We start from the raw sequence: 27,151 nt of genomic DNA, 5'->3' as shown, positions 1-27,151 counted from the left end.
GGCGGGGGGCGTGCGGGCGGCCGAGGGAGGACTTGGCTGCCGCGTAAACAGCCCCCGGCCCGCGGTGCGGCCAACTCCGAGGGCCGGGGCTCCTGGTACACCCCCCCAACCCCCCCGGGTCCCCTCCCCGAGTCGGGCTTCGGCCGCACACACACCGGGCGGCGAGGAAAGTTGTGCGGCTGGGGGTGAGGGGGGAGGCAGGATGTGATTCCGCGTAAACAAGTCGGAGGGCACATCAGGAAATTAGCAAACAATGACACTTGGGGAGCGGGGAGCCTTCTTTGGTATTCCTCTCCTGTGGCTTGGCGGCCGGGTGGTGGAGGACGCGTCTCCATGAGGCCGTGCGGACACCCACCCGGACCAATGGTCGTGGTGGTTTGGGGTTGGTTTGCTTTTTCCGCCCCCCTCCTACAAAAAGAAGGAGAAAAGGTGGTGGTGGCTGTTGTAAGACCGAGAAAGAAGCTCATTAGGTGTCCAAGCCCAGAGAAGAATTGTTGACATGCAGCATCTTTCCCGGATATGTCATTTGGGCAGGAAAGATGTTTTCGAATAGATCACGTAACAGTCAGATAAGTTATCATTAAAAAGAAAAAAAACCCAAAAAATCCAGCCGGTCCCTGACGATTTAACAGGTGTACACCGCGGTCTCTGGACTTCGGTTTATTTTATTAGGGGAGAGGAAAGTTGAATAGTCCTGCTTGTGTTCAGTGACTTGTTAAAGAGTCTTTATTTTTCCTGATTTGACTTTTCAAAAAACGATAATGTAAGGGCAGACAAAAAATTATGTCTATCAAAATGCATCGTGTCACCTTAAATTAGAGGCAGGTGACTTTTTCTCCCTGTCATGTCACAAGTCGCAATATTGAGTTTAGAATAATCCTGTTTAAGTGTCGTCTTTAAATCAGCTTGAAGTCAAAACCAAACCAGAGAACCTGTTCGCTTTGTTCCTCTTTTGTAGTATCTAGCATTGGCATCAGACTAGAGAGCAAGGCGATTGTTTTAACAACCTGGAGAAGTCACATGTAAGCTGATGAAAATTAGAGGGCGATTGCAATTTCCAGCTAAGCTAACTATGGTGTAGATTCAATAAAGCCTGCTTTCAGTGAGTCTGAAACTGATTTTGATTATAGACATTTTGAAGATCTACTCCTCTATCTGTTAACTCCAATTTAGTTTGGATACTGTTTGATGAAAAAAGTCTGCCGTAGCTGTACATATTCAAAATATTTGGCTTTGCTTTTTACTCTGTACAGTTTTGTTTTTTTTTTCCCCAGCAGTGTTGATTACTCAGTCATTTGTACTTTAAAAGTACCTCCATTTGTGACTGGCCTGTTGGTCTATCTGATTCATTCTGGAATCTAGGTGGCGTTCTTATTTATGACCTCAGGGAACTTACTTTGTTGTTCAGTTGCTGAGTTGCCTCCGACTCTGCGACCCCAGGGACTGCAGCATGCCAGGCTTCCCTGTCCTTCCCTATCTCCTGGAGTTTGCTCAAACTCATGGAACTTACTACTTTATCTTAAAAGTGAGATAAGTTTTGTAGACCTTGTTCTGGGAGGGATAAGGCCCCCAAAAGGGAATCACTGTTAAGAAGGATTGTCTAGTTTCTTACTTAAGCAATCCTACTTTTTGGAAACAGTTGCCAAAGTGCAGTAGCCTCTTTAGAGAAGCTTGTAAAATACTGTATTTTAAAGTCTGACTGACATAGCAAGTCTGTCTTTTTCCTTTTTTTAAAAAAAAAAAATTACGGGTCTGATTTTTCTCTCTGCTCTGCAGGTGCATTTTTAGAACTTAAACGATTGTATGTTAAAGTGTGGTAGCCGAATGCAAGACTTGGTTTCTTATTCCAAATTATACTATATTTGAAGTACAAATCAGTATTTTTCATGTATGCTTGCCTGCAAGCTGCTCAAAGGCTAGGATTTCTCTGGATAAACTAAGAGTACCAGGTAACTCTGAAGCGTACTATCATCTACTCATGCAAATGGCTTGTGGAGATAAATTTGGAATCTTCTCCTGGTCTATGATTGGGCAAGGTTTTTTCTTTTCCTTATAAAAATACTTGTCATTTGGAAGAAAAGAAGCGTGGTATGTAATTGGCATCTGTGGACCAAATTTCCTGTGAAAACTGTGTGATCAAGCAGAGCTGTTTTCTAAAGTCAAAATAATAATTTCAAGTTTGTGTACTTCTCCAGAGTAAGCAGAGCAGTAGAGATTACCAGTGACTGCAAATTCTGTGATGAACTTCAAAAAATTATAAAGTGTAGCTTACACATAATGTATATAATGAGATTCTCGCCTTTCTTGCTTATTCATATCTTGCAGGTCATTAGAATTCTAATTTTTGGCTGTTTTCTCACCCCAGATTATCACCATGAGGTCTATAAGATCTCAGACTTCAGCAGCGATGTTAATGGGGAGGCCAAAGAGACACAACACATTTTTTTAGGTAGGTTCTTATGTCAATTAATTTCTCAGCAAAACAGTGTGGCCATTTGCAATTAGGGGGAAGGGGGGAAAAAAAAAGATTGTGCCAGAATGGGAAATGTCTGCCACCGCTTAATGTATGACATTCTTTTCAAGACCTTTTATTTTACAGATTGCCAATAGATCCCTTATTAACATGGCTAAAAGTTGTAATTTCAGACATAAATGTTTATTAGTGTCTACACACAGTGCTAATTATCACTCACTCCCGGAGCCAGAAGCTGACCGTGCAGTTTTGTGGCTCTGTGTTCACCCCATTTACATCGCATATTCGCTGGCATGCTTCATTGGCAATAGTTTGTGTAATTGGGGTATTACATCTTTGACATCTGGATAACAGAAATTCAATTTCCAGAAAGCTGCTATTTGTTTGGTTTTTGCCTCCTCCTTGGGTGGGGTAGAGAATTAATATGCTGTCTGATGATAATGTCCCTTCACCGTTGTGGCCTGATTGCTAATCCTGCCATGAAAAAATTAAATTAACTCTCCAGCCAAAAAGCAGAAGGAAAAGGAAAGTGTGATGGTCCGCTGAACCACCTCTAGGTAGGACTGGTGATCACGGAGCTGCTCCTTGTTCATCCTCCCAGCTCTGTGCTCACTTCGCACCATGTCAGAGAAGGGAGGCCAGTGCTCTCACCACCCTCCTTCCTGAGCCACCCCAGGGCCAAGTGGAGCAAAGCAGCACCTTGGAGGTCCTCCGACAAGAGGAACTGCATGATGGATGAGTAGGTTCTCTAAAATGCTGCCGCTCTGTCCACGTGTGGTTTTTAGTGCAGAAACTGTACCCAAGGGGCCTTGCCCATGCAGTTTGTTACTTGTAGACCATAAGCCGAAAAGGCTTCCCCGATAGCTCAGCGGGTAAAGAGTCCATCTTCAATGCAGGAGACAGAAGAGGCACAGGTTTGATCCCTGGGTCAGGAAGATCCCCTGGAGAAAGAAATGGCAACCCACTCCAGTATTTTTACCTGAAAATTCCCATGGACAGAGGAACCAAAAATGAAACAAATTAGGATTTTGCCACTAAGGATGAAGTACCTGTGAGGTCGGAGTGGAGGACAAATCATGGCACTGGGCCTCCACGGTACCCTTTCCCAGCACCTCCTAGAGCCTGAGTGGCTGTGTGAGAGCTGGGTGCCCCATGAGGCAGCAGAAGTGAGAGACAATCCTGGCAAGAGCCGCTGAAAGCAAGGGCCAGAATGGCCGTGTCTCTGGGGAAAGTTGATAGGTCATTAAAAAGAATTTTTTTAAATTGGAAGATAATTGCTTTACAGTATTTTATTAATTTCTAGTGTGAAAAGTGAGTGTTAGCTCAGTTGTATCTGACTGTTTGTGACCCCAGGGGCTATAGCCCGCCAGGCTTCTCTGTCCACAGGATTCTCCAGACAAAAGTACTGGAGTGGGTTGCCATTCCCTACTCCAGGGGATCTTCCCAACACAGGGATCGAACCTGGGTCTCTTGCATAGCAGGCAGATTCTTTACCATCTGAGCCACCAGGGAAGTGCAACTACGTAAATCAGCTATAATATATACATATATTCCCTCCCTCTTGGACCTCCTCCTGCATCCCACCCATCTAGGTAATTACAGAGCACTAATCTGAGCTCGCTGTGCTGTACAGTAGCTTCCCACTAGCTATCTATTTTACACATAGTAGGTCTTTTGGAAGCAAGATGGGTGCTCAGATTCAGGGTACCGCTAGTTAAAACAAGGAAGCCAGGCAGTTGAGGGTTCTCTTGATCTTGCTTGAAGGAAGAGAAAGGGTGGGTGGCAAAGGACTGAGAAGTCAGATGGGTACTAAATAGAGCAGGGGCCCCCAACTTCCGGGATCTGAAATGCCTGATGATTTGAGGTAGAGCTGATGTAATAATAATAGAAATAAAGTACCCAACAAATGGAATGCGTTTGAATCATCCTGAAACCATCTCCCTGCCCCAGTCCCTGGAAAAATTGTCTTCCATGAAACCAGTCCCTGGTGCCAAAAAGGTAGGGGACCACTGGAACAGAGGTAAAACAGGAGGGGAATGATGACATTTCTTCCACCAGCAAGCACCGAAGGTGTGTGGATCTTTCCATCCAGGCAGAGACTGTGGCTGGGGCCAGCACCGCTCTCAGCACCTGTTTTCTGTTCTGAGGGTCTAGAACCCAAAAGGTTCACAGTCAAGAGAGGTGCTGTGACCCAGGAGGAGAATATTCCTGGACTGCCCTCTGTTCAGTTCCTTCCACTTATTCAGAACCCTGTATTTTCAGTTCCCTTAACTCGATCAGTTGGAATTCTATATCAAAGCACCACTCAATCTAGCCATTTGAAAGGAAGAACTTGCCAATTAGTAGAAAGAGGTACATTTATCATAAAAAAGGAACATCATATCCTTGGTTTAGTTCATCTCCGACACAGCAGGCTGTTCCCCCTGTCTGCTGGGTACTCGGAGAAGGGTGAGGTTGCGATACAGCGGGTGGACTCCAGGTACAAGAGAGTGAAGGGTGTAGAGCAAGCAGGCACCAGTGCTTGGGACTTGGTAAGAGGCAAACTCTCCAAAGGGCAGGCCTGGCTTCATCTTTCCTAGCTTGAGCCCAGGAAGGTAAGAAAACATCAGTGTAAGGCCAGGCTTGCGATAAGTTTCTAAGTCGCTATTGGTCACAGAGGCCTTAGACATCAAGAGACAAAAGATGGAACAGGATGAAAGTGCCTGGGTTATTCTCAGTCTTTTGCTCATTCTGGGGAAAGTGGGATATGGCTTCCATAGAACATTTCTATTTTGTGATCTTCAGGTCAGTTTGGAAAAAAACAAAACCAGAAGAGCAAACGATTATGCAAACCTGATTTCTAGAGTAATTGAGAATAGTTACTGATAACGTATGAAACACAGTTCTGTTGTTGATGGTGTCGTAAAGTGGACTTTTTTAGGTTATAGTTCTTTTATGCAAATGTCAGTCACATTTGCTTTGTAAATGGTTTGAGTCCACCCGTGATATTACTCATCGTGGTGTAGAATTCTGCATGAGGTTGTGACACCCGAGGGAGATTGTTAGCAAAACAGCAGAAGCTGTTTGACCTGTGACACATTCCTTAAACAGGGCCTCTGGCATGCTACATGGGACTTTCTGTGTTCAAATGTCCGTGTGTCATACCTGATACTATCTGCACCTGTAAGATTACAGTTCATGCCTCAGGGAAGGAGAGCACGCCAGAATTTGGCAGAGGTTCCCGCCTCAAATCAGTTTCCCTGGGATATTTTTAGGCTGTTGACTAAGGCAGCATATTCAGCAGGGTAGGATGGCTCAGTGGTGTGAACAACTTGACTGTGAGCTTTTTGTGCATCCCTCCCACATGTTTAACTTGCTGACAGCGTCAGGAGAGATTACCCTGTGGACATGCACCTTGTCCGGCTGGCCGTGATGGGCCATTATGAAGATTTGAGTACTATTTTGGAGAAAATTTAATTCCTTTTGATCAATTTAACAGATTTTTCTCTTTTTTTTGAGAATATATGAAAAACTCAGCACTGTTTTGAAATGGGAGTGGTACTGGGGGCAACCAAAGAAGTGGATAGGACAGGGATCCTGCTCTCAATGATTAAAATCCAGCGGAACAGGGACTTCCCTTGGTGGTCCAGTGGTTAAGACTGTGTTTCCAATGCAGGAGGCCTGGGTTCGATCCCAGGTCAGAGAACTACATCCCACATGGCCTCAGTGAAGACCTCATATGCTGCAACTAAGAACTGGTGCAGCCAAAAATATAAAAAATCCAGTTGAACAAATTCAGGACACAGTGAAGGAGCAAAATTCAGTCATCCGAACAACTGCCTTAGTCTGAGCACTTCCTGTGTGCCCAGCGTTGAGTTGAGTCCTTGACAAGAAGGGTCTCATTTACCCCTCCGAGCAAATCTCTAAGAGTCCTCACTATCTGTGTTTTGTAGACAAGACTAGAGGTGTTGGGCTTCCCTTGTGGCTCAGCTGGTAAAGAATCTGCCTGCAATGCGGGAGACCTGAGTTCAATTCCTAGGCTGGGAAGATCCCTTGGAGAAGGGAAAGTCTACCCACTCCAGTATTCTGGCCTGGAGAATTCCATGGACTCTATAGTCCGTGGGATCGCAAAGAATCGGACACAACTGAGCAATTTTCACTAGAGGTGTCAGGGAGGCTGCCACAGGTCTCCCAAGGGGCAGGTGCCATCGCTGGGAGCTCACTAGTCTGTGTGAGCTGGGAACACCCCACAGCATGTGTGTGTGTTAAATGACAGATGTGAGCCTTTAGGGCAAAAGCTGAGCTAGAAGGAAAGGATCACATTGCGGGTGGGGTGGAGAATGCTGGGTGGGGTGGAGAATGCTGGAAAGGCGACACTGTGACCTCAGGGAGGGTTTGAATAGGCAGGGGAGCTGGAGAAGATTCCAGGTGGGAGAGGTGATGGGAGCCTCAGAAGAGAGCTCAGTATCACTATAATCAGACTTTAAGTGAGGGTTGCGCTCTGAAGTTTGCACAGTACTGGCCCAGCTGTCATGGGGTTTTTTTGGTTTTGGCTGCACTAGGTCTTAGTTGTGGCACCTGAGATCTTCGATCTTTGTTGCAACATGCGGATCTTTAGTTGAGGCATGCAAACTCTTAGTTTCAGCATGTGGGATCTTAGTTCCTGACTAGGGATCAAACCTAGCCCCCCTGCATTGGGAGCACGGAGTGTTAATTAACCACTGGACCATCAGGGAGGTCACATCCCCTGATTTTTTTGGGGGGGGGCGGGGGCTGCCGTGGGTGTGGGCTTTCTCTAGTTTTGGCAGGCGGGGATTACTCTGTAGTTGTGGTGCATGGGGTTCTCATTGTGGTGCTTCTCTTGATATAGAGCATAGGCTCTACAGCGCTGGCTCAATAGTTGTGGCTTGTGGGCTTAGTTGCCCCATGGCATGTGGGATCTTCTTGGACCAGGGATCGAACCCACGTCCCCTGCACTGGCAGGTGAATTCTTAACCACTGAACCACCAGGGAAGTTCCATCTCATGACTTTTACAACGGACCTGTGTGTAGCCTGGGTGGATGTCATTATTCCCATTGCCCAGAGGAAGAAACTGAAGCTCAGAGTTAAGTGACTTGCTCATAAGTAGCAGATCCTGGACTAAACCCAGGACTCCTGTCCCAAGGTCTTTCCCTCTGCCTGGTTGAGCTGGGCAAATCCAGGGATCATTGGAGAGACCTCAGCCAGCATCGGGGCACTTTTAGGAAGTATTTTAATGCAAGAACGAATTTATTATCCATAACAGTAGCAAACATTTTGGAAAATCCTTTTATATCTAGATTTTGTCCTAGGTTTAGTGTAATAGTAGATGTGAAACATGTCTTTTCAGGTGTCTGGTCCCATTCATTTGTTTAGTCACATCCGGTTATGTGCTGTGCTGGCTGTTCTCTCTAATGTTGATTCTGTGAAACAGCTTTTAGAAGACGAAGCTCAAGGTGCAGTAGCCAAGCTGAGCAAGCAGGGTCGAGATCTCTGATGTTTTGAATCTTTAAATGGCTTTCTTGATGACAGCCAGCCAGGGTCCCCCGAATCTCGAAGTGTCTCCTAAAGTTAGGAATCCAGCCAACCAGAGTAGTATCATTCACCAAGTTATCTGGGTGCCAGGTACCATGCTAAGAACTTTGTTTTGGGAGTTTTTTGGGGCGGAGGTGGAGGGAGTCACACCTTGAGGCTTGTGGGATCTTAGTTCCCCAACCAGGAACTGAACCCAGGGCCACAGCAGTGAAAGTCCTGAGTCCTAACCACTGGACCACCACGGCAGTCCCCATGTGGAGAACTTTGCATGTTATCCCATTAATTGTCCCCCAAAAGTATTATTATTCAGTGACAGAACCAGGATCCAAACCAGGGTCTGTTGTCTCCAAAACTCTCTTACCCACGTGGGAAGCTTGTTGAAATGAGCTCCCAGGGATGCAAAGTTTGGAGGGGAGCAGAGCAGCCAGAAGCAGGTGGAGGAGGTCCTGAGCACCTGCCCCATGTCCCATCTCCTCTGCTGGCCTCTGCAGAACGGTCAGGGTACCCTCAGCATCGTGGGAAAGCCTCTGGTTCAGATGGTTTCGGAGAATTCCTACAGCACTGATGCTATGTCTGGTTCTACTGTGGGTCCAGAAATGGTTTCAAAAACAAGAACAAGCAAAGTCCAATCTGAGAGCCTCTTGAGGAGCCTTAAGGACTGGTGGCTTCTTTAAACATAAGTGCTCATAAGTACCTGCGCTTATGTGGCTGTGGGCGCAGGCTTAGTCGTCCTTGGAGAGGACTCACTTTATTGCCTGAAGTTTGAGAGCTTTTGCTGCTAGGCTGTCTCATACTTCCACTAATCACTGAGTTAATACTACAACCCCTCCAGAAGGTAGGTGTTACGTCCCTTAGATGAATACAAATGGGAAGCTGACCTCAGAGATGACAGCGACTTGCCCAAAGTCACACGAATTAGTAGCTGACCAGGCTTTAAAATCGGATCCTTTGACACCTCATTCTGTCCTCTTTTCTCTGTGCCAGAGCTGCCTCCCCACCCCCACCCCCCCACCCCCGCCTTCTGCTCACAGAAGCTGATCTTAACATGTAATTCATCATCTTACCCCATGCTCAGAGACTGAACTGTCTTCTCATGGATTCTAGGGTCAAGTTGAAACCCCTTAACTTAGTGTTGAGTATCCAGTCTGCCCCTAATCTCCATCTCCATCTTCAACTTCGATGTAACTCATCTCCCTGGGCCCCACTGCCCCCCTACCCCGAGCAAAGTAGGATTTCAGGTGAGAAAGGGGGCCCCAGTGCAGGTAGAAGGAACAGTATGGCCAAAAGCTTGGTCGATGGGAAGCCTGGGACCCATTTGGGAAGAAAGAGACTCAGGTTTGTTTAATGCCTACTGTGGTCGGTGAAGCCTTGGTTTGAATCTCGGGTTAACAGTTCAGCACACCTTGGACAGACTCGTGAGAGTTTTATCGTCTATAGTGAAATGCTAATAGAGATCCTAACTCCCTCATCCAGTGCTCCCACAGCACTCAACACATCCTTTGCGGTGAAACACATTTTCAAACTAGAAAACACTGCATTTGTTTTTGTCCCCTTTTTCTCTGAATTAGAGGTTATCTTTTCTTTTGGGCACTTCAGCACTAAATAGAAATACCGCTGTCCTGTAGCGTTTACCGCAGACTGCCCATAGTAGTTCCTTGTTTTGTACGTGCCTTTACTGTGCTTCATGTCACCCTGAACACGTCCCACGTTGAACTATGGTTGCTTTTAACCCACCTCTCCTCCTGTACATTGGAGGATCCCAGAGAAAGTGGGACCTGAACTCTTTTTTGAATCCTTTAGAGCAGGGGTCCCCAACCTCTGGGCCATGCACCGGCACCTCCTGTTGGATCAGTGGTGGTATTAGATTACAAATAAAGTGCATAGTAAATTTAATACCCTTGAATCATCCCAAAGCCATGCCCTGCCCCCGGTCCATGGAAAAGTCATCTTCCATGAAAAAGGTCCCTGGTGCCAAGAAGGTTGGGGACCACTGCTTTAGACCACTTAGCACAGTGATTTGTTTGAATACAATAGGTACCCCACATGATGGGTACTCAAATCCATGTTATCTCCGTGCATGAGTATACTGGACACGGATACAGTTCTGTAGGACTCTGAAGATGTGCTTTAAAATACAGCACCATCCTGAGATTTTAGAGATGGTTAGTGAACCCACTGCAGTACTCTTGCCTGGAAAACCCCATGGACGGAGGAGCCTGGTAGGCTGCCGTCTATGGGGTCGCTGAGAGTCGGACACGACAGAAGCAACTTAGCAGCCGCAGCAGCAGTGAGCCAAAGACATGTCTCATTTAACCAAACAAGCTTTGGTCGTATATTAAACTAACATAGAAATTGGGGGTTTCTGATGTTGATGGGTGAGAGACAACTTGAAACCTTTTATTTTTTAAATCTAGTAAAGACAAAAAAAGGAGAGGCACTCACATACGAAAGCAACACATGTTGAAAACCCAAATTGAAAAATAACATATGTTTTGCTGGCTCTGTAATTCACCACGATCTTGGCAGAACTTTACAAAGGAGCTGAAGATGGTCCTGCCCTGTTCGTAAGACCATATTTAGAACCGACTGGTTCTTGGGCTCCACTTACAGCAGGTTTTCCTACCTGCATTTAAGAAAATCCATGCATCAGATGGCAACAGACCCTGGAACTGTCCCGTTTGGATCCCCTGTCCCCACCCCCGATGCTTGCGTCTACACACACCTCTTTCTGTTTCTCCTAAAAGTTCGGTGTGGTTCAGCGACCGCCCTGTGAGTGAAACTTGGGGTGGGGTTGTAAGAGTTGGCTTTCCCCCTACCGATCACCACCACATCACTAAAACAAATCTTCACAAGGGACAGACTCTAAGGAGGTGTCTTAACAGTTTAGCCTCCCTGGTTCCCATAGGAATATGGATTTTTTTTCCTTTTGGAGGGAAAGAGTATGGTCATTCATAAGGGGAGAAAAGACCGGGGAACAGTGTGTTTCACATCTCAAAGTTAAAAATAGACCTAGGACATTTACGCAGCACATCTGTTATTCTTAATAGTATTGGAGAGAACGTTACCTGTGAAGGAAGGTTATGCAGTAGCAGGACACTTGCAGGGACCCGTGCTAATTGACACAGGGGCGCCTGGAGGGCCCTTGGAGGATCCACTCTCCCCGGCCCCCAGCTGAACCTCCTATCGTCTCTGGCTCTAAGATCAGGACTCAGAAGACAGATTAAGATCCCACAGGATCTGTCACCTTCCTGCCTCAGGCTGATTCCTGACACTGCTCTTCCCACTTCCTATGCTCCAGCCACTCCAAACCACTTTCCACTCCTGCAGCCACCTCACTTCCCCTCTTTACTGCCTGCACTGACCACCTCCTCTGCTTGCAACCCTGTACCTGCACCATGCCCCCTCTTCCGTGCTTGGCTGTCTCTTATCCCTGAAGACACAAGTTGACGTTGCTTCTTCCAGGCAGTCCCTTTGATTTTCCCCTCCCATCTCCTTCCACACCATTTCTACCAAAGTGAAGGCACTGCCAGTTTAATTCTCTCTCTCTCTCTTCCTGTGTCCCCACTTCCCAGCACCATGCTGGGCACATTACAAACATCCAAGGATGCTCAGTGAATGAGCAAGGAGTTCCACTTCAAATTAAAAATAGTGAGATCAGCTACTCTGAAGCTTTATCATTCACCTCTTTTACCTCCAAGCTCCCGTCTTGGCATCACAAGGTGAAAATATACATCTCCATCTCAGGAGTTATCTGGACCTCACATGTCAGGAGTAAAATACCCAACAGAACAGTTACTTTTCTTTTTTTTTGAAAATAATTTTTAAAGTAATTAATTTCATTTATTTTAAAATTTTTGTTTGTGCTGGGTCTTCACTGCTGTGCTCGTGCCTTCTCTAGTTGCAGAGAGCTGGGGCTCCTCTTTGTGGGGTTGGTGCATGGGCTTCCCTTGTTGCAGAGCTCTAGGCACGAGGGCTCAGTAGTTGTGGTTCACAGGCACTAGAGTGCTGACTCAGTAGTTGCTGTGCACAGGCTTAGCTGCTCTGAGGCATGTGGAATATTCCTGGACAGGGGATCAAACCTGTGTTCCGTGCATTGGCAGGTGGATTCTTACCCACTGTACTACCAGGGAAGTCCACGGTTACTTTTCATTACATGTTTTTTTCTTTCCTATTAAGTTAATAGCTAGCCCCCTTTTAAAGTTGAACTCAAGACTAGGATGCCCTTGTGTGTGTTCCTGCACCTGCCCCCAGGGTCCTGGAGACTTAGACCCCACCGTGTGAAGGTATCCCTGAAATTTTGCAGTACTGTAGTGCTGGTCCCTGCCTGCCATCACCTCTACTTAACTGCCTTGTCTGTGAGATCTCTGTTGACCCTCGAGTCTGAGCTTGAATTCCTGCAGGGCAAGACTTTGAGTTTCCTGTTCCCAGGGCACAATACCTGGTGACAAGTAGACTCTGGGTTGCTAATTTTGAATAAATGAGTACCATGTTAAAACCTGTTGAAATGTACTTTGCCTCCAGTTATCAGCTGATCCGAGTGGGAAGGTTTGTTAAGCCGAGCAGGTTTTCTTGGACAGGACTGTCTTACACATTGAAGGAGGTTAGGATCGCACCCTCTGAATGTTGGCATCATAAATACACATGCAGGTCGAGAGCTTCCCACTCAGTCACTGTGACGATCGGCCTCCAGCACATGGTCCTTAGCATGCCAGAGTTGTGGGGTTCTTGGCCATGCTGGGATTAGGTTCCTGTACATGGGTTTTCTCTAGTTGTGGCGAGCAGGGGCTACTCTCTTCTTGCGGTGTGTGGTCTTATTGCGGTGGCTTCTCTTGTTGTGGAGCCCGGACTCTCTGAGCATGGGCTTCAGTAGTTGCAGCGCATGGGCTTAGGTGCCCTGTAGCATGTGGAATCTTCCTGGACACAGGGATTGAACCTGTGTCCCCTGCATTGTAAGGCCAATTCTTAACCACTGGACCATCAGGGAAGTCCAGGTCCTTTAGCTTTGAGTGAGGAAAAAGCCTGGATAATCCTTCCTTCACCATTCTCTCTCAGATGCCCTGTGTGAAGGGGGACAACAAAGACAGAGGCTGTGATGGACCAATTCAGCTGCATCACCATTCCGAGAAAGGAGAGAGCAAAGGGTGCATTCCATTCATGGTCAGGTTACTGCACCTCCTTTCCACACAATGGATGGCTTACTGCATGCATATCTGAGCGTATATTTTAAAACCATGAAGAACTTTAGACAGGTTTTCTTTCAAGTTTCCAGATAGTGTCCTGGTAAATAAGAATCCATAAAATTGTTTTCTGAGTATTGCAGTTTTTTCCCCCAGCATGTACAAATATATAGTGTGTTCTCTGAATTCCAAGGGTTTACAATGTCTTTTTTTTTTTTTTTAACTTGGAAATCAAATTTTACATCTGAAAGGTTAATGGAGAAAACTAATTATGCTATCTGGTAACCGAATGTGTGATGGGACATTTGTCTCTGTAATTAACAGCAAGGAGCTTTTATAGTTTCATAAAATCGAATGCTACATCGAGTATTCCGTGAGCATTTGTTTGGATGAGGTGTCCAAAACAGAGATGTTTATGGACGATATAAAGTTGAACTGAGATGGAATGCAGGTGTCTGCTGTGCATCTCGCAGAATTTCTCATTGTTGAAATGGAAGCCAGAAGATTAATAACTTGACTTTGTCATGATAAAATAAGTAATGTGTTCTTGGAACAGTGGTGCGGCACATAAGTTACTCGGTAATTCCAAGAATTTATTCTGTTCCAGGAATAATATCCTGAACAATTTATTTTTTACAGAAAAAGTTGATGCAACATAATAGCCTCCGAAGTTGCTTGTGTGGCTAATGGAATTATATCTCAAATGTGACTTTACGCCCACATATAAGATGTAAAGAACCCCACAAAAATGCAAGGTTAAGGCACACCTTGCAAGTAAGGAGTCAGGAGGTGCACGAGTAAAGGTTCTTCTGTGAACATTAACTCATTCTCCTCGCACATATATAATTTTTTCAATTACTAGCAAGACTTTAATGGGTACCTTAATAAGCGCCGTGTGAAATATAGCGGTGCCGTTGTTGCTGCGGGAGTGGGAGCTTGAAGTGTCCCTGTGAACTGTTTAACTCCTCCTATGAGAGGCAGGGACATGGACCCAGACCTAATCCATCTTCCTCTGATTTCCTTTGGCCATTTTGGGCAACTCAAGTCTTTGACGTAGACCATTTTTAAAGTCTTTATTCACTTTGTTGCAACATTGCTTCTGTTTCATGTTCTGGTTTTTTGGCTGCGAGGCATGTAGGATCTTAGCTCCCCGTCCAGGGATAGAACCATCATCCCCCTCACCCCACCCTACTGCTGCCTCTTGCATTGGAAGGTTCCCCAGGGAAGCCCCTATCTGTTTGTTTTGGCGGGAGCCTGGGGGTGCAGATTTCTTGTCTGTCTTCCTGGGTGAACTGGGAAGAGGCAGAGAATAAGACATGTTCCCCTGGGGAGCTTTTGTAGGAAGACACTGTCAACTGTGGGGCTTCCCTGATAGCTCAGTTGGTAAAGAATCTGCTTGCAATGCAGGAGACCCTGGTCTCATTCCTGGGTTGGGAAGATTCCCCTGGAGAAGGGACAAGCTACCCACTCCAGTATTCTTGGGCTTCCCTGCTGGCTCAGCTGGTAAAGAATCTGCCTGCAATGCGGAAGACCTGGGTTCAATCCCTGGGTCTTGAAGATTCCCTGGAGAAGGGAAAGGCTACCCACTCCAGTATTCTGGCTTGGAGAATTCCATGGACGTAGAGTTCATGGGGTTGCAAAGAGTCAGACATGACGGAGCACCTTTCACTTTCAGGCACCAAGTAGCCTCATCTGGCTAACCCCACGCACCCCACGGAAGCAAGGAGAACTTCTGTTACAGATGTCAGTTTATGCCTAGTACATCAGTGGTGTTTGGGGGTTGTTTTTTTTTCCCTCCTAGCTTTCCTCAACAGTAGCTTCAGTGTATCTGATTGTAGAATTAACCATTCCTATACTCATTGGTAGGTCTTTATTGAGCAAGCCCTTGGTGCCAGGCTGGGAAATTTGACAGCCCATAGGTTGTGATAGAAAGACAGAGCCAGGGGACCTTACCTGGGGGAGGTGACCCTTGAGAAGAGGACATTTAAGCAAAGAAGGACCTAAAGAGTAAGTATAAGGTGGGGCTGAGGCTGTGAGACAGTATGGAAGTGAAAGCCCATCCTAGGAGCTAAAGACCCTCCTTAGAGTAATTCTTTTTTTCTTTTATTAAAAAAAATTTTTTTTGGCCGTGAAAATGGCTTGTGACCAGGGTTTGAGCCCGCCACCCTGTGCACTGGAAGAACAGTGTGTTAACCACTGGACTGCCAGGGAAGTCCCTGAAGACCTTCCATAGAGCTGAAGTGGGGAGCCCTCTGCCTCCCCATCCAGTATAGTCACTAATGGGATTTGGATTCAACTGTCCTGAAGTTAGGCTTTTTTTTTTTTTAAAGCTATCCATGTGATTCTAATGTGTATCAGACCCAAGAGCCACTGCCTAGAACAGGGGGAGACGTGGCCAGAGCCAAGGCTGGAGAAGCCCCCAGTGTGAGAGCTGGGCCCCATCACCTCCTACCGAGGCAGGTCACTTGACAAGGTCTGCGTTTCCGAAAGATCACCCTGGCTTCAGCATGGACTGTGGCGGGGTGGAGCAGTGCTGCAGGCTTTTGGCCGTCGCCCCATCAAGTGATGATGAGAGAAGAGTGGAAGGACTCCTGAGTAATCTAGAAGTTACAGTAAGCAGGACTCAGTGTTTAAGTGGCTGTGGGAGGGAAGAGATGGAAGATGAGGCCCAGTTTTCTGGCTTGGATAGCCAAGTTGGTGCTGTTTATCAAGGCTTGGTGATAGTCATCATAAAATACATTCTTGGACGTAGTTTTAAGATTGCTTTTGAAATGTCCAAGTGGAACTGTCCAGTGGGCAATTGGATGTATGGATCTAGAGCCCTGAAGTGGGATCAGGGCTGAAGTCCTCACAGACAGATGGTCACTGGAGCCAGAAGAGAGGTAGGGTGGGTGGGGTGAATCCAGGACGTGTGTGGAGAGGGAGAGGCCCACGTGGGACAGGGTCCAAGAAAACTTCAGCATTTAAGGCAGTGGCCGTGACCTGTAAGTGGGTCATGAAGTCAGTTTAGCAGACTGTCACCCACACAAACTATCAATACAATAATAATAAGAGAAATAGATTAGAAAATATCAGAGTGTCTTGTATGCAGAAAGGGTAAATTCATGAAACTTTGATATTCTTGCTGTGATTCACAGTCCAGAAAGTTTGGAAGCTGCTGCTTACAGCCGCAGTCACCTCATCCCTGGCCTTGCTCAGGGAAGAAGGCCACTGCAGTCTCCAGGTGCCTTCGGGCCCACAATTATCAGTTTCTTGAGATTTGTGGAAGAGAAAGATGCTGTGAACGTCATACATTTCTCATCCTCATTAACATTATTTATACTGAAGATGTTGGAGAAGACTCTTGAGAGTTCCTTGGACTGCAAGGAGATCCATCCTAAAGGAAATCAGTCCTGGGTGTTCACTGGAAGGACTGAAGCTGAAACTCCAATATTTTGGCCACCTGATGCGAAGAGCTGACTCATTTGAAAAGACCCTGATGTTGGGAAAGATTGAAGACAGGAGGAGAAGGGGATGACAGAGGATGAGATGGTTAGATGGCATCACCGACTCAATGGACATGAGTTTGGGTAAACTCTGGGAGTTGGTGATAAACAGGGAGGCCTGGAGTGCTGCAGTTCATGGGGTCGCAAAGAGTCGGACATGACTGAGCAACTAAACTGAACTGAATACTTAAGACGAAACTGTACAACAGCATGTGTATTTTAAGTTGGAATATTTTAAAAATTTAAATGACCGAAGAAACAGTACCGCCAGTACTTAATCTTGTTCATCCTTGACTGACCCACAATATGATATGTAAGTTAATACTTAAGTCAGTAGGGGCAATGTGCAGTTCTGTACTAGCATTCTTTAAGAGTTTTCTGTGCAGCAGAGCAGAGGGTCAAGATTTCAGGTTATATGGAAACAGATTGTCTCTTTCCAGACAGTCAGTTATGAACATTTTATTTCTGATTAAACGAGGGCAAGATTTTGTTTATGCTCCTCTCGGAAAATGAAAGCAGCTCTTGGTCTGCAGTCGTGTTATATTTTTCCTGTGTGTGTTGTCAGCCTTTGAAGACTTTTGCCTTATGTCTTATAGAACCATGAGCACAAATAAACTATCATCTTTTGTAGGACTAACAGGACTCACATGAGCCCTGTTTTGAATTTAAAGTACATGTCTGAGCTGCCTTCTTAGTTTGAAACCGCACAACAAAGTTGGAGGCCATAGAGATAGTGTGGTCCAGAGATTGCATTGTTTCCACCGTGTGTATTCTGATAAGTGGGTGGTTACGGTGGTGACGACTTCATGCAGTGCCCAGTGCAGGTCTCTACAGCTTCCTGGATGCAGTACAGTGGGCTTCATGGATGGAGCCCTCCCTGCCGGCCAGCTGGTTAGATTCCTGCCCACGCTGGTAGAACAGTGAGGCTCATGGACCTTGGAGCGTGATGGGTCTCAAATGTCTAAACTCAAAGTCTCTCTTTTCTCCTGGGGAGGATGTATTCATCAACCTCTGAACCTCTTAGCTTGTGATCAGGATTAAGGGTAGGCAGTGTGCTTGCCCGAGGGCCCCGTACATAGTAAGTGGTGGTCCATAAATGGTGACTCTAACCCTTTTCCTCCTAAGCACGTCCAAATTCCTTTAAAAAACACATAGCTTGGGACTTCTGTGGTGATCCGATGGTTAAGAATCTGCCTGGAAATGCAGGGGATGCGAATTAGATCCCTGGTTGGGAAACTAAGATCCCACAGGCTATGGGGCAACGAAGCTCACTACCATGTTCCGTAACTAGAAAGTCTGTGCATCAGAACAGGGGCAGTCACATGGTGCAGCAAAGATCTGGCGAGCTGCGACTGAGACCAGATGCAGCCAAAAAACAACCACGGTTTGTAAGCTTCAAGAGAAAATCATTTTAGGCCTGCGCCCCTGGATTGCAAAGTGCTCCCCAGGCAGCCCCTTCCCTCCCTGACTTCCTTTCGGCCACCTACCTCCCACTCCTGCCCAGCTTCATCTTTCCTGGGAAACATCAAAGAAGCTTTTTTTAATGTCCAAAACTGTTTCCACCAGTTGCCTTATACCCAACTTTACAATCCCACAGGGAAAAGAGTGTACATAATTCTTCCAGATTATTTTTTTCTTACAAAAATTAATACATATTCATTTCAAAATCATTTTTTACAGTTTTCATTTATAAAGTTGAAAAAAAAGATATAAAATTTAAAAAATCCTGTCCCAGTCACCCTCTCCAGCGATAACCATAGAGTATGTGTAAAAAATACAGGCGTGTGTATTGCAAAAAGGAGAATGGGGCTTTCCCTGGTGGTATAGTGAAGAAGAATCCACCTGCCAGTGCAGGAGACATAGGTTTGATAATCCCTTGTCCAGGAGGATTCCACATTCTGTGGAGCAACTAAGCCCCTGCACCACAACTGCTGAGCCCCCGCTGTCGAGCCCGTGAGCTGCAGCCCCTGAAGCCTGTGCACCCTGGGGTCCATGCTCCACAGCTGGAGAAGCCACTACAGTGAGAAACCCAGCACCACAGCCAGAGAGTAGCTCCCGCGCTCTCCAACTAGAGAAAGCCTGCACGCAATAACTAAGACCCGGCACAGCCAGAAACGAGTGCAAAATAAACTAACCATAAAACAGGGAAAATAGAATTATCCTGTGTAATGTTTTGTTTTGTTTTTTTTTTTTTTTTGCTTAACCAAATCTCCATCTGTTCCACACAGGTTGAGTGCCTAGTTTAAGCCAGGCAGGCTCTGACTATCCAGTATTGAAGGAAATAATCATGGTCTCAGCCTTCGTGGAGTTTATAGGATAATCCTGCACTTATTTCGAAATGACTGTAAAAAGGTCCACTTCATCCTTTTCAGACATGTAAAGATACACTGTAATCTCAGTCTATAGATATGCCATAATTCACGTATCTAATACTCACTGATTGATGTCTGGGTGGTTTGCAATGTCTCACTAGTGAAAATGATGCTACCGTGAATGTTCTTTTAAGTATGTCATGAATACTTGTCTAAATGTTTCTGTAGGATAAATACCTATGAGTGGAATTGCCGAATTTCCCCGAAAAGGGCCCATACCTGCAGCATATGAGAGGGACTGTAACCCTACACCTTCATCAAAAATGGGCTTTTAAAATCTATTTGTTTGTTGTTGTTTAGTCACTAAATCATGTCCAACTCTTGCAACCCCATGGACTATAGCCTTCTAGGCTCCTCTGTCCATGGCATTTCCCAGGCAAGAATACCAGAGTGGTTGCCGTTTCCTTCTCCAGGGGATCTTCCCAACCCAGGGGTCAAACTCGGGTCTCTTGCTTAGCAAGTGGATTTTTTGCCATTACACCATCTGGGATGCCCTATGAATCTATAGTCTTTGCCAAATTAATAGACAAAGAATTTCCCATTATGTAATTTTTGTTGCATTAATCGCTAGGGACATTAGGAGATTTGAACTGTTTATTTCCCTTGTGAATTGCATGTTCATGTCTTGTGCCCATTTTCCATTGTTAGTAGGTATGTGTCGTCATCTTCTTCACTGATTTGTAAGACCTCTCCTGTACATTTGGGATCTGAACTCTTCGGTTTGATTATTCCTTAACATTATTTGAAGTGGTGGCTTCTGACCTACCCACTTAATGTGGCTGGAGTTACAGTCCATGTCTGATGAAGGAACATTCGATTGGGAGGCCATGCTGTATTTGTTATAAAATCAAATTCTTCCTTGTTATAAGTACATTTGGGGAAGAGAAAAGTAGGTAAACTCTCTGAATTGGTTAGGTAGTTCTAGTGGTATCATATTGCTTTCTTCACTGATACCCTGTCATTTTCAGGATAAAGTAAAAACATCAAGGTCCCCGTGTTCTCTGTTTTGCGCGTTCGGTGATCATTCAGTCCAGCTAATCAGCTTCTCACCACGGCCCGCCTGGTTTTTCCTCTGCCTTCAGTGCTCTTCCCTCTTCTCTCCCTCAAAGCGCCCACGGACTTGCTGACCACGTGTTCTTCTCCAACTCAGGGCTTCCTGTCTTCGTGGAGTCAGCCATAATCCTCACAAAGTGATCTCGTCCTGTCAATTCCCAAAACGCTCGTAATTTAGGCATCATCCAAGGCATTTATCCTGTGTTCTCTTGGTTTAATCTGTCCAATCATGCTATAAATGTATTCCTAGAGCAAGTAGCTGGGGACAGTCATAAGCAACAGCCCTTTGCCTTCTGTAATGGTTCTGAGTTGGGAACCATGGGGCCCTGGGTTGTTCCGTGGAGATAGGGATCTGCATATTTCAGTGGGCTCAAAGCAGAGAATACTTGCGTTTGTTTTGTTAGATAAAGCATGAAGCCATCAAAGAAAGTTGTTCCTTCATCCCCTTTTAGGGCTTTGCCCCTAAACTTCTCATGATGTTTTTCCTACTCTGTCTGTAGATGTTCTTTGAGGGACATACTTTTTAAAATTTAATTGGAGGATAATTGTTTTACAATGTTGTGTTAGTTTCTGGTGTACAGTGAAGTTGGTCAGCCATATGTATACATATATCCCCTCCCTCCTGGACCTCTCTCCCACCCCACCCTGATCCCACCTCTCTAGATCATCACAGCACTGAGCTGAGCCCCCCGTGCTGTACAGCAGCTTCCCACTAGCTCTCAGTTTTACACACGGTAGAGGACTTCCCTGGTGGCTCAGACAGTAAAAAGCGTCTGTCTACAATGTGGGAGACCCGGGTTCAATCCCTGGGTTGGGAAGATCCCCTGGAGAAGGAAATGGCAATCCACTCCAGGACTATTGCCTGGAAAATCCCATGGACAGAGGGTTGGCAAAGAGTCGGACACGACTGATCGACTTCACTTCAGTGTGCGTGTCAGTGTTACTCTCTCAATTCGTCCCACTGAGGGACACATTGGAGAAAGCAGCATGACGGCCCATGTTGATTCATGTCCTGGTGTTTCTTTGCTCCCCTGGCCCTTCTTACCTGTCTCAAGGCCTTCTTCCCCTTTCTGCTTTGCAGGCCCATTTTCCCAGCCTGGACCCATGGCATTCTGTCTTGGGACCTGTCTTGGCATCACTTCCTCAGCCTCAGTTAGAAAAAGCTCCTGCCTCCCACACTGGCTATGGGTGGCCCAGGCTGGGTGAGCTTGCCCGCGTGTCAGGAGAGAGGCCCTGGGTCCTCGGAATCCTTGTGCGTTCATCTGGGTTCCAAGCGAGGCTGTAAACTCCCGGAGGGGAGAGATGGTATCTTGTCTTTCTTGTCTTTTTCTTTCTTTGGTCCTACAGAAATCTAGTAGTAGTGGTAGTAGTAATATTGAGTAGTAGTAGTACAGTAAATATTTATTGAATAGATGAATGAACCTGATGTCATCTAAACAGATTTGTAAGAGACCTCGTCTTTTCAATGAAAACACTATCTATGCCCTGGGCTTCTTAATTATATTCCATCTAACACTTCAGTTGAATATGAGGGTCCCCCAGCACGTGGCAGCACGTGTGCGGGTTAACTCCCCCTGATCAACATATTTGATTCCACCAGTTCACCGATCCTGCAGCCGAGGTTTGCGTCCTTCCTTCTCAGTGGCATTTAGACTACACAGTGTTCTCAGCTGGACTCCAAGGACTGTTTTGGGAATGCAGGTTCTGACACAGTCTCTTCAGTAGATCTTGGGTCCTCTTTATTTGGGGGATTCCACTTCAGATTGCTTCAGGGCAAAGGGTTCACTTGGCAGCCATCACTCTGTTCTCTATGCTTTTCAGCCCCTTCTTGCCATTAGCACCCCTAGGCTTGCATGTCCCTGGTAAACGTGGCTGCTGCCCCCAGGGATGGCCAGTCAGGGCCTTGGTAGTGTCTGCAAGTCAGCTCAGGTTTGGGGCAATGGTGCTAACTCGGGTCTTCTCAGAGTGCAGAGTCCACTGCCGATGCCTGGCTATTCCACTCACGTGTCGAGCATTGTGGTGGAGAGAGCTGCTGTGTGGTCTTGATGGACCCTGCTTCCTTTTTTCCTGCTCTTTTTCTCACTGCTGCCATTTGACAGGTCAGAGTTCAGCCTTTTCTGCAATACGGCTCCATGCCAGCTTCTGCTAGTGTTTGAGAAGGAGGTACTTGAACTGTTCAGTATAAATCATGGTTATCTCAGTATTTCTCATTGATAAACTCAACTTTTTTCTGTTTAACTACCATTACCTGGAAAATGCAAGTTGTTTTTTGTTTGTTTGCAATGAGTTTTAAACCTTTTTGGGGGGCTGCACTCTGTGGCTTTTGGAGTCTTAGTTCCACAACTGGGGATCAAACCGTGGGCCCACAGCAGTGAAAGCCCCGAGTCGTAACCACTGGACTGCCAGGAAGTTCCCTTAAAAGGCCTTTTCCAAAAAGGATGTTCACAATGGTGCAGCCATCGCCGCTGTTTCCAGAACTTCTGCAGCATCCCAGACAGGAGGCGTCCTTAATGCCGCTCCTTCAGCATATCTTCTTAGAGGTTCTGCCTCTGTCTCTAGAACTGGAAGGGTCAGCTCTTTAGACCGTAACGTTGCCCAGCCTCCTGCCTAGACGCTACAGTCTGAGGCCACTTTTTCCTATGGATAACGAACAGTGTTCACGATAACCCGTCAAGTGTTTGGAGTCACTCAGTAGCTATTTGTCTCTCAGAGAAAGGACCCAACTTCTTTAACCTTTCTTTGAACATTTCATCTTTTTTGTTGACTTTTGCATGATCTCAAGTTTCTTGACAACCTCTTTAAAAGAGTGCAAAACTGGACGTGATGGGAGGTCCCTAGCGGCTGTGGTTAGAACTCTGTGCTTTCGCTGCTGTGGCCCATGTTCAGTCCCTGGTTGGGGAACTAAGATACCCCAAGTTCTGTGGTTCAGCCAGAAACAAACAAAAAGGCTGGACATGATGCCACAGTAAGTGCCAAAGCGTACTGGATGTAGTGGTGACTGTCCCTCAGTACTCTCAGTGTCCGTCAGTCCTTCTGTAGACGTGAGTTAGGGAGTGGCACCCTGGGGATGGACTGGACGGTGGTCGGGGCGTGCAAGGAGCTAGAGATGACACAGTCGTGACCATAGTGACTGCTGCCTGCCCCGGGAACTCGCTTGGCCAGCTGGGACACACATGAGCTCATAGCTTTTAATGTTGAAATGAGGGTGCTGAGCTCTCTACGTGTTAGATTAACAGGAAACCTAGCATCTCCATATAAGATGTCCTGCCACCCCCTGAGTTGTTTGTGAGCCCAAGGGGTTGTCTCAGTCCAGAGGGGCCAGGTACCACTGGGGGCAACAGTAGCTACTGCTGCCGCCAGCATTCCCATTTCATCACCATCAGCTTCTTGTGCATTCCCAACTGCCTGCTGACTATATAAATTTCCTTTGTCAGAACTAGCCTCAGGGTGGTGGTCCAGTGGCTAAGAATCCGTGCTCCCAGTACAGGGGGCCTGGGTTCGATCCCTTGTCAGGGGACTAGATCCCACATGCCACAACTAAAGATCCCACATGCTTCAGCTAAGACTCGACACAGCCAAATAAATAATAAAATAATAAATATATTTCTTAAAAACCTAGCCTCATTGTATTCCCACTCCCCTGCAACCTTCTAATTCTCTGACCAATGTTAGATAGCATCCATTCAGTCACCCCAGCTAGAAACCTCGGATTTATCTTTCACTGGTTCTCCTTCACATCCTCACCCCCATCCCCACATCCAGTGAATCAGCAAGTCCATTTGGTGAGCCTTCTTCAGTGTCTCCCTCTCCATTCCCATCCCCCATCCTGGCCCAGACTGTCACAGCCATTCATGAAGCCTTTAGCAATAACCTTCTAGCTGGTTTCCTCTCCCCATGCTACTTTCACCGTAGTTTTGCCAGATTTGTTTTTCTAAGGGAAAGGTCTGATTGTTTACCATCCTTATGTTAAAGAGAGAGTGAATTTGAAATTACCAGAGCAGGGACTTCCTGGTGGTCCAGTGGCTAAGACTCCATGCTCCCAATGCAGGGGGCCCAGGTTCAATCCCTGCTCAGGGAACTAGATCCCATATACCTCAACCAAGAGTTCACGTGCCATAACTAAAGATCCTGCCTGCCACTGCTGAGATTGGGTGCAGCCAGATAAATAAAAATATTGAAATAAATAACCCAGAGCAATAACCCAGTATCTCCAGTGCAAAATTATTCTTCCTTAACCTGGCACCTTAATGGGATGACCTTGCTATATGTGTTGCCTTCATCACCTGCCACTTTTCTTTATGAACCTTGAACTCCCGGCACACAGACCGCTGTTCAGGAAGAAGAGGGGGAGGTGGTACAGCTGTGGCATCTACCCAGACAGTGAGCTTCTGCCTGCAAGAGTGATGCTCAGGGGCCACCCTCCCCAGCCCCAAGGGAATGGGAGCTGAATAACTTGATTCCTCTTATTCCAAACTTTATGCCTCTAATTCAGTAACATATTCTTCTTACTGTATTTCTGGTACTTTTTCACTCCATCCTATTAATATTGGGTTGGCCAAAAGATTCATTTGGATTTTTCTCTGTATATGGTTTGTTTATAATCTTAGTATCACATTTAATCCTTTTTTTAATTAATTAATTTCTAAAATATAAATATATTTATTTTAATTGGAGGCTAGCTACTTTACAATATTGTATTGGTTTTGTCATAGATCAACATGAATCTGCCACGGGTGTACACGTGTTCCCCATCCTGAACCCCCCTCCCACCTCCCTGCCCATACCATCCCTCTGGGTCATCCCAGTTCACCAGCCCCGAGCATCCTGTATCATTTAATTCTACTAGACTTTATTCTGGTTGTGATACAACATTTCTTTCATTTACGTAAGGAAGATGTATGAAATGACTGTTACAGCTCAACACTAGTTAATTTTCGATGCAAAGATGTGACTATTTTGAGTCTTTGTGAAGAGAAGGTATATAGAAATGGATATATAATGTTAAGGTACCCCATCTCACTCTGTCTTTGAGCATGACTGCCTTTTTTCTTTCATTAGCCCAAACCGTGAATAATCGTGTTCTGTGGGATATGTTCTTCTCTCCTGACCAAGCCGTCCTGTATGATGACTTCTGTGTTGCAAGGCTCTCTGTTGTGTAGTATACAGATTATTTACGTAAAGGAAAGTGATCTATGTAAAGGAAAGTGAGTCTTGAAATTTAGCAAAGGGTAAAATCCAACCTGTAATCTTTTGTCAGTCTTGTCCAAGGAGTCCAGTTACTAAACATACAAACCGTTTTTCATTTAAGATTGTTTTACTGTAGTGCAGCCACATACCATGGATCCATGTTTGTAACATTCCTGTTCGTTTTTTCTAAAAAGATCCAGCCCTTTGTGGTTAAACATGAAAAAAGGCATGGTTAGGTTTGGAAAGTGAACAGGTTTCCTTATGGAATTGTTGCTTGTTGTTGTGGGTTTTTGTTTTTTGCCCGTATTGCACAGCTTGTGGGGTCTTAGTTCCCCGACCAGGAACTGAAACATTCTTGGCAGTGAAAGTGTGGAGTCCTAACCACTGGGCAACCAGGGAATTCCCTGGAATCATGCTTCTTTAGAGGTTCTTTTTCCTGGCATTTATACATGGAGAGGACATCAACTTATTAGAACTGGAAAGACAAAGAGGTCAACTAGTGCTTCAAATCTCAATATCTTAATTTATCCCACTTTTTTTTTTTTTGAGTCAGAGAACGTGGCTTCACTGTAGCAATCAGAATAAACCCACTCTTTCTGAGAAGGACATACGTGACTTTTAGAGCTGTTTGGTGCCCTGTGAACATCTTGGTAATGGGAAAACCTACATCCCTCCTCGACTGCTCTCCCTGGGTTATGCCAAGCATGGTCTGGTTCAGAATTTGTTTTTACAGGTCGGGAAGCTGAAGCCTGAAAATAGCAGGTGGCTCATCTCGTATCAAGTAGCAAGTCAGTACAGTTGGGAAATGAGTCCAGGTCTGGGGAGCCCCAGCCCCAACCTAACCCCTGACCCACCCCCCAGCATCCGTGGTCCAAGCCTGCAAGCTTCACCCTCTCCATCCCAGTGTGTGCAGGCTGCTCAGCTTTCTCTGTCGTCCCCACTTTTAGTCTTCAGGTCTCCCTCCTATCCTCTGCCGCATCCCTCCTGAATATGTGAGGACTCAATTCCCCTCTCTTTGCGGAGTGCATCATCCCCACCCTACCCCCACTCCCCAACCCCCGCCCCATGTGTGTGTGAGAGAGAGACAGAGACAGAGCTCAAGAGAGAGAGATTTGGTCCCAGGGCCTCCTCGCCAGGTGGTGTGGTCAGGGCTGCTCCTGACTTCTCCGGCTAAAGGAAGGACAGCTCATCCCGCTGCCCTCTGGGGACGCCCAGCCTGTCACCTCTAAGAGGCTGCCCCACAACCAGCCCGTTTCCAGCCTTCTCCGCGTCTCTCAGCTTTCCTTGACTCCAGCAATTCTTACACTTAGCTGTTTTCTGTCCTTTCAGCTGTCCCGCAGCTGGATAGACTGTGAGCTCTCTTCTCAAACAGCCAGCTCTGCTACCTGCCTTCACAGCCCCCTGCCTTTCTTCCTCCTCAGTCCCAGGTCCTAATCTGTTGCCATGGTTTGCCTCTTGTTTTGATTTTGTAAGAAATGTTTCTAAGTGTCAGCCCAAAGCCAGGATCTCCCTCTTTCTTCCACAGTCCTGGTTGTCCTCCTGAAAGTATCAAGTGTGCAGAATTCACACCGTACTCTCAGTCTTATAAGTTTCAGAGCTATAGGTTCTGGGACTGTGAAACTAAGCTCATGACAAAGCAGCTTTGATCTTAGAAAGTTCCAGGATCCTCATGACCTTTTTTCCCTCCTTCTGAAGACAGCACTATATTATAGGATTCAGACACTGGGGCAGAAGTGGAACCTTTGAAAAGAGAGTGGCCCTTTGGCTGTGATGTGTCAGGGTTCATGTGGGGAATAAGCTGGCACTGATCCAGGCCCCAGGCAGCGTGCCCACCTCTGCCTGGCTTGGCTGGTATGGTTCTTGCCAGGGCC

At 46.2% G+C, this 27,151-nt stretch overlaps 1 protein-coding gene across 5 annotated transcripts in view; it reads left to right on the top strand.

Moving 5' to 3' along the window:
- BEND7 (BEN domain containing 7) overlaps positions 1-27,151 on the top strand; it is an 85,741-nt gene that overhangs the window by 1,265 nt on the left and 57,325 nt on the right. For 3 of the 5 annotated variants that reach the window (XM_069547502.1, XM_069547503.1, XM_069547507.1), the window contains exon 2: positions 2,366-2,449. The exons of the other annotated variants lie outside the window; for them this stretch is intronic. In XM_069547502.1, coding sequence (XP_069403603.1) covers positions 2,366-2,449 — 84 coding nt within the window. The remainder of the gene's footprint in view (positions 1-2,365; positions 2,450-27,151) is intronic. 5 annotated transcript variants of the gene reach the window in all.

This window comes from Ovis canadensis, chromosome 13 (genome assembly GCF_042477335.2).
Source record: "Ovis canadensis isolate MfBH-ARS-UI-01 breed Bighorn chromosome 13, ARS-UI_OviCan_v2, whole genome shotgun sequence".
NCBI lineage: Eukaryota > Metazoa > Chordata > Mammalia > Artiodactyla > Bovidae > Ovis > Ovis canadensis.
Note: the sequence above shows the minus strand (reverse complement) of the source record. Positions and strands in the feature narration are given on the sequence as shown.